This window comes from Hemibagrus wyckioides, linkage group LG05 (genome assembly GCF_019097595.1).
Source record: "Hemibagrus wyckioides isolate EC202008001 linkage group LG05, SWU_Hwy_1.0, whole genome shotgun sequence".
Taxonomy (NCBI): Eukaryota; Metazoa; Chordata; class Actinopteri; order Siluriformes; family Bagridae; genus Hemibagrus; species Hemibagrus wyckioides.
The window spans coordinates 835,175-851,758 of NC_080714.1; the positions used below are offsets into that span (position 1 = coordinate 835,175).

General features: G+C 46.7%; 2 protein-coding genes across 2 annotated transcripts in view; one reads left to right on the forward strand and one right to left on the reverse strand.

The window, feature by feature from the left end:
• Positions 1-108: 108 nt before the first annotated feature.
• Positions 109-16,584, reverse strand: part of LOC131353261 (uncharacterized) — a 42,270-nt gene continuing 25,794 nt past the window's right edge. Inside the window, exon 14 of the mRNA XM_058390162.1 lies at positions 109-484. Within this exon, the coding sequence (XP_058246145.1) occupies positions 482-484 (3 nt within the window). The 3' untranslated portion in view covers positions 109-481. The remainder of the gene's footprint in view (positions 485-16,584) is intronic.
• Positions 299-16,584, forward strand: part of gpx8 (glutathione peroxidase 8 (putative)) — a 20,087-nt gene continuing 3,801 nt past the window's right edge. The window contains exons 1-2 of the mRNA XM_058390166.1: positions 299-505; positions 2,315-2,576. Of these exons, the coding sequence (XP_058246149.1) occupies positions 299-505; positions 2,315-2,576 (469 nt within the window). The remainder of the gene's footprint in view (positions 506-2,314; positions 2,577-16,584) is intronic.

A 16,584-nucleotide genomic window follows, 5' to 3' on the forward strand; every position in this document is an offset into this window, starting at 1 on the left:
AATAAAAAAAAATAGATTTTATGGACTGTAGCATATATAAATATATAAACAAAAATGTAAGTTATAAAATAAACAGGAAATTCAAGAGTAAACAGAGTAAGTAAATAATGATGTGAATATTTTATTATAATAAACCTGATCATGTTTGAAAATACAGATCTGCACTGAGTGTCTCCACGTGGCTGTAGATCCGAAAGCCTGCTGTTTTTTTCTCTCTGGTGTAATGTGAGACCTGGTGTCCACCTCCTCCACACATCTGCACTCCTCCGTCCTCATCCCTCCATCTTCACTCCTCAACATGGAGGCTCTGGGCGGTTATCCGTCCAAACCGTCCAGCTCCAGACCCCGGCTCGTGTCCCTCATCCTCACCGTGTGTCTCTGCATCACCTCGCTGTATCTCCTGCACGCAAAGATCTCCAGGAACCGCAAACACGCCGACTTTTACTCTTTCCAAGTGAAGGACACGAAGGGGAGAAGCGTCTCACTGGAGAAATATCGGGGGAAAGTAAGTTTCACGAGTCTACAAATCAGCATGGTTTATTTATTCCGTTATTTTTCAGCGCAGTAGTGAAGAGTTTTTGTACATTTAATTGTGAATAAAAGCTTGTTTTCTCCTGCACACACTCCTCACACTCCTCTTGTCCAGGACACACACACACACACACTCACACACACTCCTCTTGTCCAGGACACACACACACACACACACTCCTCTTGTCCAGGACACACACACACACACACACACACACACACACTACAGCCACGAAGTCAACTCGTCTACAGGGGTGTCTAGTGTGAATCACTTTACTGAACCGATTCAATCAGAGCAATAATTAATATGTAGATATTATCTAGAATACTGTTTATTCGATACTGCGTAACAGTTAACTATTTATGACCTTATGTTAGAACAAAAGCAGAAAAAGACGGCATTTTTTTCTTAATAGTTCTCGCTAATCAGTTCATCTGAATCATTCTGTGGAGTCATTTAAAACGACTCGTTCTTAACTGTGTGTGTGTGTTGAGTTTTCTTTTCATCCACTGACTGCAAAAAAGCGATGTTTAAATGTTTCACAAAAACACTTTACCGCATGAATTTTAGTCTAAATAATGTTCATTTGTTTCAGTCAGCGATACTGTATAACAGCAGGGGACTTGTATTAGCACGTAGCTAACCGTGTTTCTACCTGAATTTCGACAAATCCCGCCTCCCGTGTTGCGATTCGCTAGAGTAACTTGTATTCTGCTCTCTGATAGGTTACTACTAATCACGTGTGAGCTACTAGCCAATTGTATAGAGGCAGACGTGATTTTTCGGAATACAGGTGGAAAACGTAATATAATTCATCATTAAAAGGTTTTTGAACATTAAAATGACAAAATGAATGTTGAGCCTGTAAAAAGATATACCTTCTGACAGCATGGCTAAAGGGGACAGTTTCAGTGAAAATAATAATAAAAAATATATAATATATAAATATATGAAAATATCTGCGTTACGCATGTGTTGTAACTCAATTCCCAGAGACAGACTATTGAAAAGTCATGTTTTGTTCTTCTCTGGATTTTCCATTAGAGTCAAAGGAATAATCTCTCAGTGTTTGTTAGTGATTTTTATTTAAAAAATAATAATAAGATATAAACCATGTATTAATAAACTGTTGTAAACAGCTACATAGTGCTAAGTAAGAAATAAAAGACCTCAGAGCATGCTGAGCTCAAACACAACGCCCGAGTGATGATGAGCTGATGTTTATTACTAACAAAACAACCCCAAATATTTTATTCCTTAATTTGCAAAAGAATGCCATTCTTATTTATTAAAATAAACGAAAACTGTTCTTTATTTGATCTGTATATGATTCCATTTTTTTCTGTTATATGTTGTATGGAATATCCAAGAAGTTACTTCCTGTTCTCACTTAGGCTACAGCAGCTGTAAACAGATGTTTCCACACCATCCTCTCTGTTTTCTCTCTCCTGAAAATCCCTAGGACAAAACAGTTTTAGTTACTGAGAAAGAGTAACCTTATCTGTCCTGGGGATGGTAAGCTTTACCTCTGTTACCGTCCACTGACACTGGAGACTGCTTCCCTTAATGTCATAACATTTCCCTGCAGAAAAAAAATCACCATATTGCTTCTGATATAACAATTACACGGGTTTTAATTAGTTTATATGGAGCGTCCGCACGTGCCTGCGAATGAGGCGCTGCTATAGGCTGAAAGAATGAAGGCCTGACCACCAGTCAGAGTCCAGGACTGACCAGCGCTGTGTTCTAACCCGTCCAGATAACCGTGCTCTGTTGTTTCAGGTGTCTCTGGTTGTGAATGTGGCGAGTCACAGTGAACAGACTGAGCAGAATTACAGAGACCTACAGGAGCTGCACCGGGCTCTCGGCTCCACCCACTTCACCGTGTTGGCTTTCCCGTGCGCTCAGTACGGAGACACGGAACTGGGGACGGGCCGAGACGCAGAGACCTTTGCCAGGTCCAACTACGCCGTCACTTTCCCCTTCTTCAACATGATAAAAATCATGGGGTCAGAGGCGGACCCAGCCTTCAGGTTCCTCACAGGTATCTAAAACACAATTAAAGACACAACCTGAAGAACCTGTACGCTAAAACACACACTCAGCCTATACGCTAAAACACACTCAGCCTGTACGCTAAAACACACACTCAGCCTGTACGCTAAAACACACACTCAGCCTGTACGCTAAAACACACTCAGCCTGTACGCTAAAACACACTCAGCCTGTACGCTAAAACACACTCAGCCTGTACGCTAAAACACACTCAGCCTGTACGCTAAAACACACTCAGCCTGTACGCTAAAACACACACTCAGCCTGTACGCTAAAACACACTCAGCCTGTACGCTAAAACACACTCTCAGCCTGTACGCTAAAACACACTCTCAGCCTGTACGCTAAAACACACTCAGCCTGTACGCTAAAACACACTCAGCCTGTACGCTAATACACTCTCAGCCTGTACGCTAAAACACACTCAGCCTGTACGCTAAAACACTCTCAGACTGTACGCTAAAACACACTCAGCCTGTACGCTAAAACACACTCAGCCTGTACGCTAAAACACACTCAGCCTGTACGCTAAAACACACACTCAGCCTGTACGCTAAAACACACACTCAGCCTGTACGCTAAAACACACACTCAGCCTGTACGCTAAAACACACACTCAGCCTGTACGCTAAAACACACTCAGCCTGTACGCTAAAACACACTCAGCCTGTACGCTAAAACACACTCAGCCTGTACGCTAAAACACACACTCAGCCTGTACGCTAAAACACACTCAGCCTGTACGCTAAAACACACTCAGCCTGTACGCTAAAACACACTCTCAGCCTGTACGCTAAAACACACTCTCAGCCTGTACGCTAAAACACACACTCAGCCTGTACGCTAAAACACACTCTCAGCCTGTACGCTAAAACACACTCAGCCTGTACGCTAAAACACACACTCAGCCTGTACGCTAAAACACACTCAGCCTGTACGCTAAAACACACACTCAGCCTGTACGCTAAAACACACTCAGCCTGTACGCTAAAACACACTCAGCCTGTACGCTAAAACACACACTCAGCCTGTACGCTAAAACACACTCAGCCTGTACGCTAAAACACACTCTCAGCCTGTACGCTAAAACACACACTCAACCTGTCTGCTAAAACACACACTCAGCCTGTACGCTAAAACACACACTCAGCCTGTACGCTAAAACACACTCAGCCTGTACGCTAAAACACACTCAGCCTGTACGCTAAAACACACTCAGCCTGTACGCTAAAACACACTCAGCCTGTACGCTAAAACACACACTCAGCCTGTACGCTAAAACACACTCAGCCTGTACGCTAAAACACACTCAGCCTGTACGCTAAAACACACTCTCAGCCTGTACGCTAAAACACACTCTCAGCCTGTACGCTAAAACACACACTCAGCCTGTACGCTAAAACACACTCTCAGCCTGTACGCTAAAACACACTCAGCCTGTACGCTAAAACACACACTCAGCCTGTACGCTAAAACACACTCAGCCTGTACGCTAAAACACACACTCAGCCTGTACGCTAAAACACACTCAGCCTGTACGCTAAAACACACTCAGCCTGTACGCTAAAACACACACTCAGCCTGTACGCTAAAACACACTCAGCCTGTACGCTAAAACACACTCTCAGCCTGTACGCTAAAACACACACTCAACCTGTCTGCTAAAACACACACTCAGCCTGTACGCTAAAACACACACTCAGCCTGTACGCTAAAACACACTCAGCCTGTACGCTAAAACACACACTCAGCCTGTACGCTAAAACACACTCTCAGCCTGTACGCTAAAACACACTCAGCCTGTACGCTAAAACACACACTCAGCCTGTACGCTAAAACACACTCAGCCTGTACGCTAAAACACACTCTCAGCCTGTACGCTAAAACACACTCAGCCTGTACGCTAAAACACACACTCAGCCTGTACGCTAAAACACACACTCAGCCTGTACGCTAAAACACACTCTCAGCCTGTACGCTAAAACACACACTCAGCCTGTACGCTAAAACACACTCAGCCTGTACGCTAAAACACACTCAGCCTGTACGCTAAAACACACTCTCAGCCTGTACGCTAAAACACACACTCAGCCTGTACGCTAAAACACACACTCAGCCTGTACGCTAAAACACACTCAGCCTGTACGCTAAAACACACACTCAGCCTGTACGCTAAAACACACTCAGCCTGTACGCTAAAACACACACTCAGCCTGTACGCTAAAACACACTCAGCCTGTACGCTAAAACACACTCAGCCTGTACGCTAAAACACACACTCAGCCTGTACGCTAAAACACACACTCAGCCTGTACGCTAAAACACACTCTCAGCCTGTACGCTAAAACACACACTCAGCCTGTACGCTAAAACACACTCAGCCTGTACGCTAAAACACACTCAGCCTGTACGCTAAAACACACACTCAGCCTGTACGCTAAAACACACACTCAGCCTGTACGCTAAAACACACTCAGCCTGTACGCTAAAACACACTCAGCCTGTACGCTAAAACACACACTCAGCCTGTACGCTAAAACACACTCAGCCTGTACGCTAAAACACACACTCAGCCTGTACGCTAAAACACACTCAGCCTGCACGCTAAAACACACTCAGCCTGTACGCTAAAACACACTCAGCCTGTACGCTAAAACACACACTCAGCCTGTACGCTAAAACACACTCAGCCTGTACGCTAAAACACACTCAGCCTGTACGCTAAAACACACTCAGCCTGTACGCTAAAACACACACTCAGCCTGTACGCTAAAACACACTCAGCCTGTACGCTAAAACACACACTCAGCCTGTACGCTAAAACACACTCAGCCTGTACGCTAAAACAAACTCAGCCTGTACGCTAAAACACACACTCAGCCTGTACGCTAAAACACACTCAGCCTGTACGCTAAAACACACACTCAGCCTGTACGCTAAAACACACTCAGCCTGTACGCTAAAACACACTCAGCCTGTACGCTAAAACACACACTCAGCCTGTACGCTAAAACACACTCAGCCTGTACGCTAAAACACACTCAGCCTGTACGCTAAAACACACTCAGCCTGCACGCTAAAACACACTCAGCCTGTACGCTAAAACACACTCAGCCTGTACGCTAAAACACACACTCAGCCTGTACGCTAAAACACACACTCAGCCTGTACGCTAAAACACACTCTCAGCCTGTACGCTAAAACACACTCAGCCTGTACGCTAACACACTCAGCCTGTACGCTAAAACACACTCAGCCTGTACGCTAAAACACACTCTCAGCCTGTACGCTAAAACACACTCTCAGCCTGTACGCTAAAACACAGTCTCAGCCTGTACGCTAAAACACACTCTCAGCCTGTACGCTAAAACACACACTCAGCCTGTACGCTAAAACACACTCAGCCTGTACGCTAAAACACACTCTCAGCCTGTACGCTAAAACACACTCTCAGCCTGTACGCTAAAACACACTCAGCCTGTACGCTAAAACACACACTCAGCCTGTACGCTAAAACACACTCAGCTTGTACGCTAAAACACACACTCAGCCTGTACGCTAAAACACACTCAGCCTGTACGCTAAAACACACACTCAGCCTGTACGCTAAAACACACTCTCAGCCTGTACGCTAAAACACACTCAGCCTGTACGCTAAAACACACACTCAGCCTGTACGCTAAAACACACTCAGCCTGTACGCTAAAACACACTCTCAGCCTGTACGCTAAAACACACTCTCAGCCTGTACGCTAACACACTCAGCCTGTACGCTAAAACACACTCAGCCTGTACGCTAAAACACACTCAGCCTGTACGCTAAAACACACACTCAGCCTGTACGCTAAAACACACACTCAGCCTGTACGCTAAAACACACTCTCAGCCTGTACGCTAAAACACACTCTCAGCCTGTACGCTAAAACACACACTCAGCCTGTACGCTAAAACACACTCAGCCTGTACGCTAAAACACACTCTCAGCCTGTACGCTAACACACTCAGCCTGTACGCTAAAACACACTCAGCCTGTACGCTAAAACACACTCAGCCTGTACGCTAAAACACACACTCAGCCTGTACGCTAAAACACACTCAGCCTGTACGCTAAAACACACTCTCAGCCTGTACGCTAAAACACACTCAGCCTGTACGCTAAAACACACTCAGCCTGTACGCTAAAACACACTCAGCCTGTACGCTAAAACACACACTCAGCCTGTACGCTAAAACACACACTCAGCCTGTACGCTAAAACACACTCTCAGCCTGTACGCTAAAACACACTCTCAGCCTGTACGCTAAAACACACACTCAGACTGTACGCTAAAACACACTCAGCCTGTACGCTAAAACACACTCTCAGCCTGTACGCTAACACACTCAGCCTGTACGCTAAAACACACTCAGCCTGTACGCTAAAACACACTCAGCCTGTACGCTAAAACACACACTCAGCCTGTACGCTAAAACACACTCAGCCTGTACGCTAAAACACACTCTCAGCCTGTACGCTAAAACACACTCAGCCTGTACGCTAAAACACACTCAGCCTGTACGCTAAATCACACTCAGCCTGTACGCTAAAACACACTCAGCCTGTACGCTAAAACACACACTCAGCCTGTACGCTAAAACACACACTCAGCCTGTACGCTAAAACACACTCAGCCTGTACGCTAAAACACACTCAGCCTGTACGCTAAAACACACACTCAGCCTGTACGCTAAAACACACACTCAGCCTGTACGCTAAAACACACTCAGCCTGTACGCTAAAACACACACTCAGCCTGTACGCTAAAACACACTCAGCCTGTACGCTAAAACACACTCTCAGCCTGTACGCTAACACACTCAGCCTGTACGCTAAAACACACTCTCAGCCTGTACGCTAAAACACACTCTCAGCCTGTACGCTAAAACACACTCAGCCTGTACGCTAAAACACACACTCAGCCTGTACGCTAAAACACACTCAGCCTGTACGCTAAAACACACTCTCAGCCTGTACGCTAAAACACACACTCAGCCTGTACGCTAAAACACACTCAGCCTGTACGCTAAAACACACACTCAGCCTGTACGCTAAAACACACACTCAGCCTGTACGCTAAAACACACACTCAGCCTGTACGCTAAAACACACTCAGCCTGTACGCTAAAACAAACTCAGCCTGTACGCTAAAACACACTCAGCCTGTACGCTAAAACACACACTCAGCCTGTACGCTAAAACACACTCAGCCTGTACGCTAAAACACACTCTCAGCCTGTACGCTAAAACACACTCAGCCTGTACGCTAAAACACACTCTCAGCCTGTACGCTAAAACACACTCAGCCTGTACGCTAAAACACACTCAGCCTGTACGCTAAAACACACACTCAGCCTGTACGCTAAAACACACTCAGCCTGTACGCTAAAACACACTCTCAGCCTGTACGCTAACACACTCAGCCTGTACGCTAAAACACACTCAGCCTGTACGCTAAAACACACTCAGCCTGTACGCTAAAACACACACTCAGCCTGTACGCTAAAACACACTCAGCCTGTACGCTAAAACACACTCTCAGCCTGTACGCTAAAACACACTCAGCCTGTACGCTAAAACACACTCAGCCTGTACGCTAAATCACACTCAGCCTGTACGCTAAAACACACTCAGCCTGTACGCTAAAACACACACTCAGCCTGTACGCTAAAACACACACTCAGCCTGTACGCTAAAACACACTCAGCCTGTACGCTAAAACACACTCAGCCTGTACGCTAAAACACACACTCAGCCTGTACGCTAAAACACACACTCAGCCTGTACGCTAAAACACACTCAGCCTGTACGCTAAAACACACACTCAGCCTGTACGCTAAAACACACTCAGCCTGTACGCTAAAACACACTCTCAGCCTGTACGCTAACACACTCAGCCTGTACGCTAAAACACACTCTCAGCCTGTACGCTAAAACACACTCTCAGCCTGTACGCTAAAACACACTCAGCCTGTACGCTAAAACACACACTCAGCCTGTACGCTAAAACACACTCTCAGCCTGTACGCTAACACACTCAGCCTGTACGCTAAAACACACTCAGCCTGTACGCTAAAACACACTCAGCCTGTACGCTAAAACACACACTCAGCCTGTACGCTAAAACACACTCAGCCTGTACGCTAAAACACACTCTCAGCCTGTACGCTAAAACACACTCAGCCTGTACGCTAAAACACACTCAGCCTGTACGCTAAATCACACTCAGCCTGTCCGCTAAAACACACTCAGCCTGTACGCTAAAACACACACTCAGCCTGTACGCTAAAACACACACTCAGCCTGTACGCTAAAACACACTCAGCCTGTACGCTAAAACACACTCAGCCTGTACGCTAAAACACACACTCAGCCTGTACGCTAAAACACACACTCAGCCTGTACGCTAAAACACACTCAGCCTGTACGCTAAAACACACACTCAGCCTGTACGCTAAAACACACTCAGCCTGTACGCTAAAACACACTCTCAGCCTGTACGCTAACACACTCAGCCTGTACGCTAAAACACACTCTCAGCCTGTACGCTAAAACACACTCTCAGCCTGTACGCTAAAACACACTCAGCCTGTACGCTAAAACACACACTCAGCCTGTACGCTAAAACACACTCAGCCTGTACGCTAAAACACACTCTCAGCCTGTACGCTAAAACACACACTCAGCCTGTACGCTAAAACACACTCAGCCTGTACGCTAAAACACACACTCAGCCTGTACGCTAAAACACACACTCAGCCTGTACGCTAAAACACACACTCAGCCTGTACGCTAAAACACACTCAGCCTGTACGCTAAAACAAACTCAGCCTGTACGCTAAAACACACTCAGCCTGTACGCTAAAACACACACTCAGCCTGTACGCTAAAACACACTCAGCCTGTACGCTAAAACACACTCTCAGCCTGTACGCTAAAACACACTCAGCCTGTACGCTAAAACACACTCTCAGCCTGTACGCTAAAACACACTCAGCCTGTACGCTAAAACACACTCAGCCTGTACGCTAAAACACACACTCAGCCTGTACGCTAAAACACACTCAGCCTGTACGCTAAAACACACTCTCAGCCTGTACGCTAAAACACACACTCAGCCTGTACGCTAAAACACACTCTCAGCCTGTACGCTAAAACACACTCAGCCTGTACGCTAAAACACACTCAGCCTGTACGCTAAAACACACTCAGCCTGTACGCTAAAACACACTCAGCCTGTACGCTAAAACACACACTCAGCCTGTACGCTAAAACACACTCAGCCTGTACGCTAAAACACACTCTCAGCCTGTACGCTAAAACACACTCAGCCTGTACGCTAAAACACACTCAGCCTGTACGCTAAATCACACTCAGCCTGTACGCTAAAACACACTCAGCCTGTACGCTAAAACACACACTCAGCCTGTACGCTAAAACACACACTCAGCCTGTACGCTAAAACACACTCAGCCTGTACGCTAAAACACACTCAGCCTGTACGCTAAAACACACACTCAGCCTGTACGCTAAAACACACTCAGCCTGTACGCTAAAACACACTCAGCCTGTACGCTAAAACACACACTCAGCCTGTACGCTAAAACACACTCAGCCTGTACGCTAAAACACACTCTCAGCCTGTACGCTAACACACTCAGCCTGTACGCTAAAACACACTCTCAGCCTGTACGCTAAAACACACTCAGCCTGTACGCTAAAACACACTCAGCCTGTACGCTAAAACACACTCAGCCTGTACGCTAAAACACACTCAGCCTGTACGCTAACACACTCAGCCTGTACGCTAAAACACACTCTCAGCCTGTACGCTAAAACACACTCAGCCTGTACGCTAACACACTCAGCCTGTACGCTAAAACACACTCTCAGCCTGTACGCTAACACACTCAGCCTGTACGCTAAAACACACTCTCAGCCTGTACGCTAAAACACACACTCAGCCTGTACGCTAAAACACACTCAGCCTGTACGCTAAAACACACTCTCAGCCTGTACGCTAAAACACACACTCAGCCTGTCCGCTAAAACACACACTCAGCCTGTCCGCTAAAACACACTCAACCTGTACGCTAAAACACACTCAGCCTGTACGCTAAAACACACACTCAGCCTGTACGCTAAAACACACTCAGCCTGTACGCTAATACACACACTCAGCCTGTACGCTAAAACACACTCAGCCTGTACGCTAAAACACACACTCAGCCTGTACGCTAAAACACACACTCAGCCTGTACGCTAAAACACACTCAGCCTGTACGCTAAAACACACACTCAGCCTGTACGCTAAAACACACTTAGCCTGTACGCTAAAACACACTCAGCCTGTATGCTAAAACACACTCAGCCTGTACGCTAAAACACACTCAACCTGTACGCTAAAACACACTCAGCCTGTACGCTAAAACACACTCAGCCCACTCTCAGCCTGTACGCTAAAACACACACTCAGCCTGTACGATAAAACACACTCAGCCTGTACGCTAAAACACACACTCAGCCTGTACGCTAAAACACACACTCAGCCTGTACGCTAAAACACACTCAGTCTGTACGCTAAAACACACACTCAGCCTGTACGCTAAAACACACACTCAGCCTGTACGCTAAAACACACACTCAGCCTGTACGCTAAAACACACTCAGCCTGTACGCTAAAACACACTCAGCCTGTACGCTAAAACACACTCTCAGCCTGTACGCTAACACACACTCTCAGCCTGTACGCTAAAACACACTCTCAGCCTGTACGCTAAAACACACTCAGCCTGTACGCTAAAACACTCTCAGCCTGTACGCTAAAACACACTCAGCCTGTACGCTAAAACACACTCAGCCTGTACGCTAAAACACACTCAGCCTGTACGCTAAAACACACTCAGTCTGTACGCTAAAACACACACTCAGCCTGTACGCTAAAACACACTCAGCCTGTACGCTAAAACACACACTCAGCCTGTACGCTAAAACACACTCAGCCTGTACGCTAAAACACACTCAGTCTGTACGCTAAAACACACACTCAGCCTGTACGCTAAAACACACTCAGCCTGTACGCTAAAACACACTCAGCCTGTACGCTAAAACACACACTCAGCCTGTACGCTAAAACACACTCAGCCTGTACGCTAAAACACACACTCAGCCTGTACGCTAAAACACACACTCAGCCTGTACGCTAACACACACTCAGCCTGTACGCTAAAACACACTCTCAGCCTGTACGCTAAAACACACTCTCAGCCTGTACGCTAAAACACACTCAGCCTGTACGCTAAAACACACTCTCAGCCTGTACGCTAAAACACACTCTCAGCCTGTACGCTAAAACACACACTCAGCCTGTACGCTAAAACACACACTCAGCCTGTACGCTAAAACACACTCAGCCTGTACGCTAAAACACACTCAGCCTGTACGCTAAAACAAACTCAGCCTGTACGCTAAAACACACTCAGCCTGTACGCTAAAACACACTCAGCCTGTACGCTAAAACACACTCAGCCTGTACGGTAAAACACACACTCAGCCTGTACGCTAAAACACACACTCAGCCTGTACGCTAAAACACACTCAGCCTGTACGCTAAAACACACTCAGCCTGTACGCTAAAACACACACTCAGCCTGTACGCTAAAACAAACTCAGCCTGTACGCTAAAACAAACTCAGCCTGTACGCTAAAACACACACTCAGCCTGTACGCTAAAACACACACTCAGCCTGTACGCTAAAACACACTCTCAGCCTGTACGCTAAAACACACACTCAGCCTGTACGCTAAAACACACTCAGCCTGTACGCTAAAACACACTCAGCCTGTACGCTAAAACACACACTCAGCCTGTACGCTAAAACACACTCAGCCTGTACGCTAAAACACACTCAGCCTGTACGCTAAAACACACACTCAGCCTGTACGCTAAAACACACTCAGCCTGTACGCTAAAACACACTCAGCCTGTACGCTAAAACACACACTCAGCCTGTACGCTAAAACACACTCAGCCTGTACGCTAAAACACACTCAGCCTGTACGCTAAAACACTCTCAGCCTGTACGCTAAAACACTCTCAGCCTGTACGCTAAAACACACACTCAGCCTGTACGCTAAAACACACTCAGCCTGTACGCTAAAACACTCTCAGCCTGTACGCTAAAACACACACTCAGCCTGTACGCTAAAACACACTCAGCCTGTACGCTAAAACACACACTCAGCCTGTACGCTAAAACACACACTCAGCCTGTACGCTAAAACACACTCAGCCTGTACGCTAAAACACACTCAGCCTGTACGCTAAAACACACTCTCAGCCTGTACGCTAAAACACACACTCAGCCTGTACGCTAAAACACACACTCAGCCTGTACGCTAAAACACACACTCAGCCTGTACGCTAAAACACACTCAGCCTGTACGCTAAAACACACTCAGCCTGTACGCTAAAACACACACTCAGCCTGTACGCTAAAACACACACTCAGCCTGTACGCTAAAACACACACTCAGCCTGTACGCTAAAACACACTCTCAGCCTGTACGCTAAAACACACTCAGCCTGTACGCTAAAACACACTCAGCCTGTACGCTAAAACACACACTCAGCCTGTACGCTAAAACACACTCAGCCTGTACGCTAAAACACACTCAGCCTGTACGCTAAAACACACACTCAGCCTGTACGCTAACACACACTCAGCCTGTACGCTAAAACACACTCAGCCTGTACGCTAAAACACACTCAGCCTGTACGCTAAAACACACACTCAGCCTGTACGCTAAAACACACTCTCAGCCTGTACGCTAAAACACACTCTCAGCCTGTTCGCTAACACACTCAGCCTGTACGCTAAAACACACACTCAGCCTGTACGCTAAAACACACTCAGCCTGTACGCTAAAACACACTCTCAGCCTGTACGGTAAAACACACACTCAGCCTGTACGCTAAAACACACTCTCAGCCTGTACGCTAAAACACACTCTCAGCCTGTACGCTAAAACACACACTCAGCCTGTACGCTAAAACACACTCTCAGCCTGTACGCTAAAACACACTCAGCCTGTACGCTAAAACACACACTCAGCCTGTACGCTAAAACACACTCTCAGCCTGTACGCTAAAACACACTCTCAGCCTGTACGCTAAAACACACTCTCAGCCTGTACGCTAAAACACACACTCAGCCTGTACGCTAAAACACACTCTCAGCCTGTACGCTAAAACACACTCAGCCTGTACGCTAAAACACACTCTCAGCCTGTACGCTAAAACACACTCTCAGCCTGTACGCTAAAACACCCTCTCAGCCTGTACGCTAAAACACACTCAGCCTGTACGCTAAAACACACTCAGCCTGTACGCTAAAACACACTCTCAGCCTGTACGCTAAAACACACTCAGCCTGTACGCTAAAACACACTCTCAGCCTGTACGCTAAAACACACTCTCAGCCTGTACGCTAAAACACACTCAGCCTGTACGCTAAAACACACTCTCAGCCTGTACGCTAAAACACACTCTCAGCCTGTACGCTAAAACACACACTCAGCCTGTACGCTAAAACACACTCAGCCTGTACGCTAAAACACACTCTCAGCCTGTACGCTAAAACACACTCTCAGCCTGTACGCTAAAACACACTCAGCCTGTACGCTAAAACACACTCAGCCTGTACGCTAAAACACACTCTCAGCCTGTACGCTAAAACACACTCTCAGCCTGTACGCTAAAACACACTCAGCCTGTACGCTAAAACACACTCTCAGCCTGTACGCTAAAACACACTCAGCCTGTACGCTAAAACACACTCAGCCTGTACGCTAAAACACACTCTCAGCCTGTACGCTAAAACACACTCAGCCTGTACGCTAAAACACACTCAGCCTGTACGCTAAAACACTCTCAGCCTGTACGCTAAAACACACTCAGCCTGTACGCTAAAACACACACTCAGCCTGTACGCTAAAACACACACTCAGCCTGTACGCTAAAACAAACTCAGCCTGTACGCTAAAACAAACTCAGCCTGTACGCTAAAACACACACTCAGCCTGTACGCTAAAACACACACTCAGCCTGTACGCTAAAACACACTCAGCCTGTACGCTAAAACACACTCTCAGCCTGTACGCTAAAACACACACTCAGCCTGTACGCTAAAACACACTCAGCCTGTACGCTAAAACACACACTCAGCCTGTACGCTAAAACACACTCAGCCTGTACGCTAAAACACACACTCAGCCTGTACGCTAAAACACACTCAGCCTGTACGCTAAAACACACTCAGCCTGTACGCTAAAACACACACTCAGCCTGTACGCTAAAACACACACTCAGCCTGTACGCTAAAACACACTCAGCCTGTACGCTAAAACACACACTCAGCCTGTACGCTAAAACACTCTCAGCCTGTACGCTAAAACAAACTCAGCCTGTACGCTAAAACACTCTCAGCCTGTACGCTAAAACACACACTCAGCCTGTACGCTAAAACACACACTCAGCCTGTACGCTAAAACACACACTCAGCCTGTACGCTAAGACACACTCAGCCTGTACGCTAAAACACACTCAGCCTGTACGCTAAAACACTCTCAGCCTGTACGCTAAAACACACACTCAGCCTGTACGCTAAAACACACACTCAGCCTGTACGCTAAGACACACTCAGCCTGTACGCTAAAACAAACTCAGCCTGTACGCTAAAACACACTCAGCCTGTACGCTAAAACACACACTCAGCCTGTACGCTAAGACACACTCAGCCTGTACGCTAAAACAAACTCAGCCTGTACGCTAAAACACACACTCAGCCTGTACGCTAAAACACACTCAGCCTGTACGCTAAAACACACTCAGCCTGTACGCTAAAACACTCTCAGCCTGTACGCTAAAACACACACTCAGCCTGTACGCTAAAACACACACTCAGCCTGTACGCTAAAACACACACTCAGCCTGTACGCTAAAACACACTCAGCCTGTACGCTAAAACAAACTCAGCCTGTACGCTAAAACACACACTCAGCCTGTACGCTAAAACACACACTCAGCCTGTACGCTAAAACAAACTCAGCCTGTACGCTAAAACACACACTCAGCCTGTACGCTAAAACACACTCAGCCTGTACGCTAAAACAAACTCAGCCTGTACGCTAAAACACACTCTCAGCCTGTACGCTAAAACACACTCAGCCTGTACGCTAAAACACACACTCAGCCTGTACGCTAAAACACACACTCAGCCTGTACGCTAAAACACACACTCAGCCTGTACGCTAAAACACACTCAGCCTGTACGCTAAAACACACTCTCAGCCTGTACGCTAAAACACACACTCAGCCTGTACGCTAAAACACACACTCAGCCTGTACGCTAAAACACACACTCAGCCTGTACGCTAAAACACACTCAGCCTGTACGCTAAAACACACTCAGCCTGTACGCTAAAACACACACTCAGCCTGTACGCTAAAACACACACTCAGCCTGTACGCTAAAACACACTCTCAGCCTGTACGCTAAAACACACTCAGCCTGTACGCTAAAACACACTCAGCCTGTACGCTAAAACACACACTCAGCCTGTACGCTAAAACACACACTCAGCCTGTACGCTAAAACACACTCAGCCTGTACGCTAAAACACACACTCAGCCTGTACGCTAAAACACACACTCAGCCTGTACGCTAAAACACACTCAGCCTGTACGCTAAAACACACTCAGCCTGTACGCTAAAACACACACTCAGCCTGTACGCTAAAACACACTCAGCCTGTACGCTAAAACACACTCAGCCTGTACGCTAAAACACACACTCAGCCTGTACGCTAAAACACTCTCAGCCTGTACGCTAAAACACACACTCAGCCTGTACGCTAAAACACACTCAGCCTGTACGCTAAAACACACTCAGCCTGTACG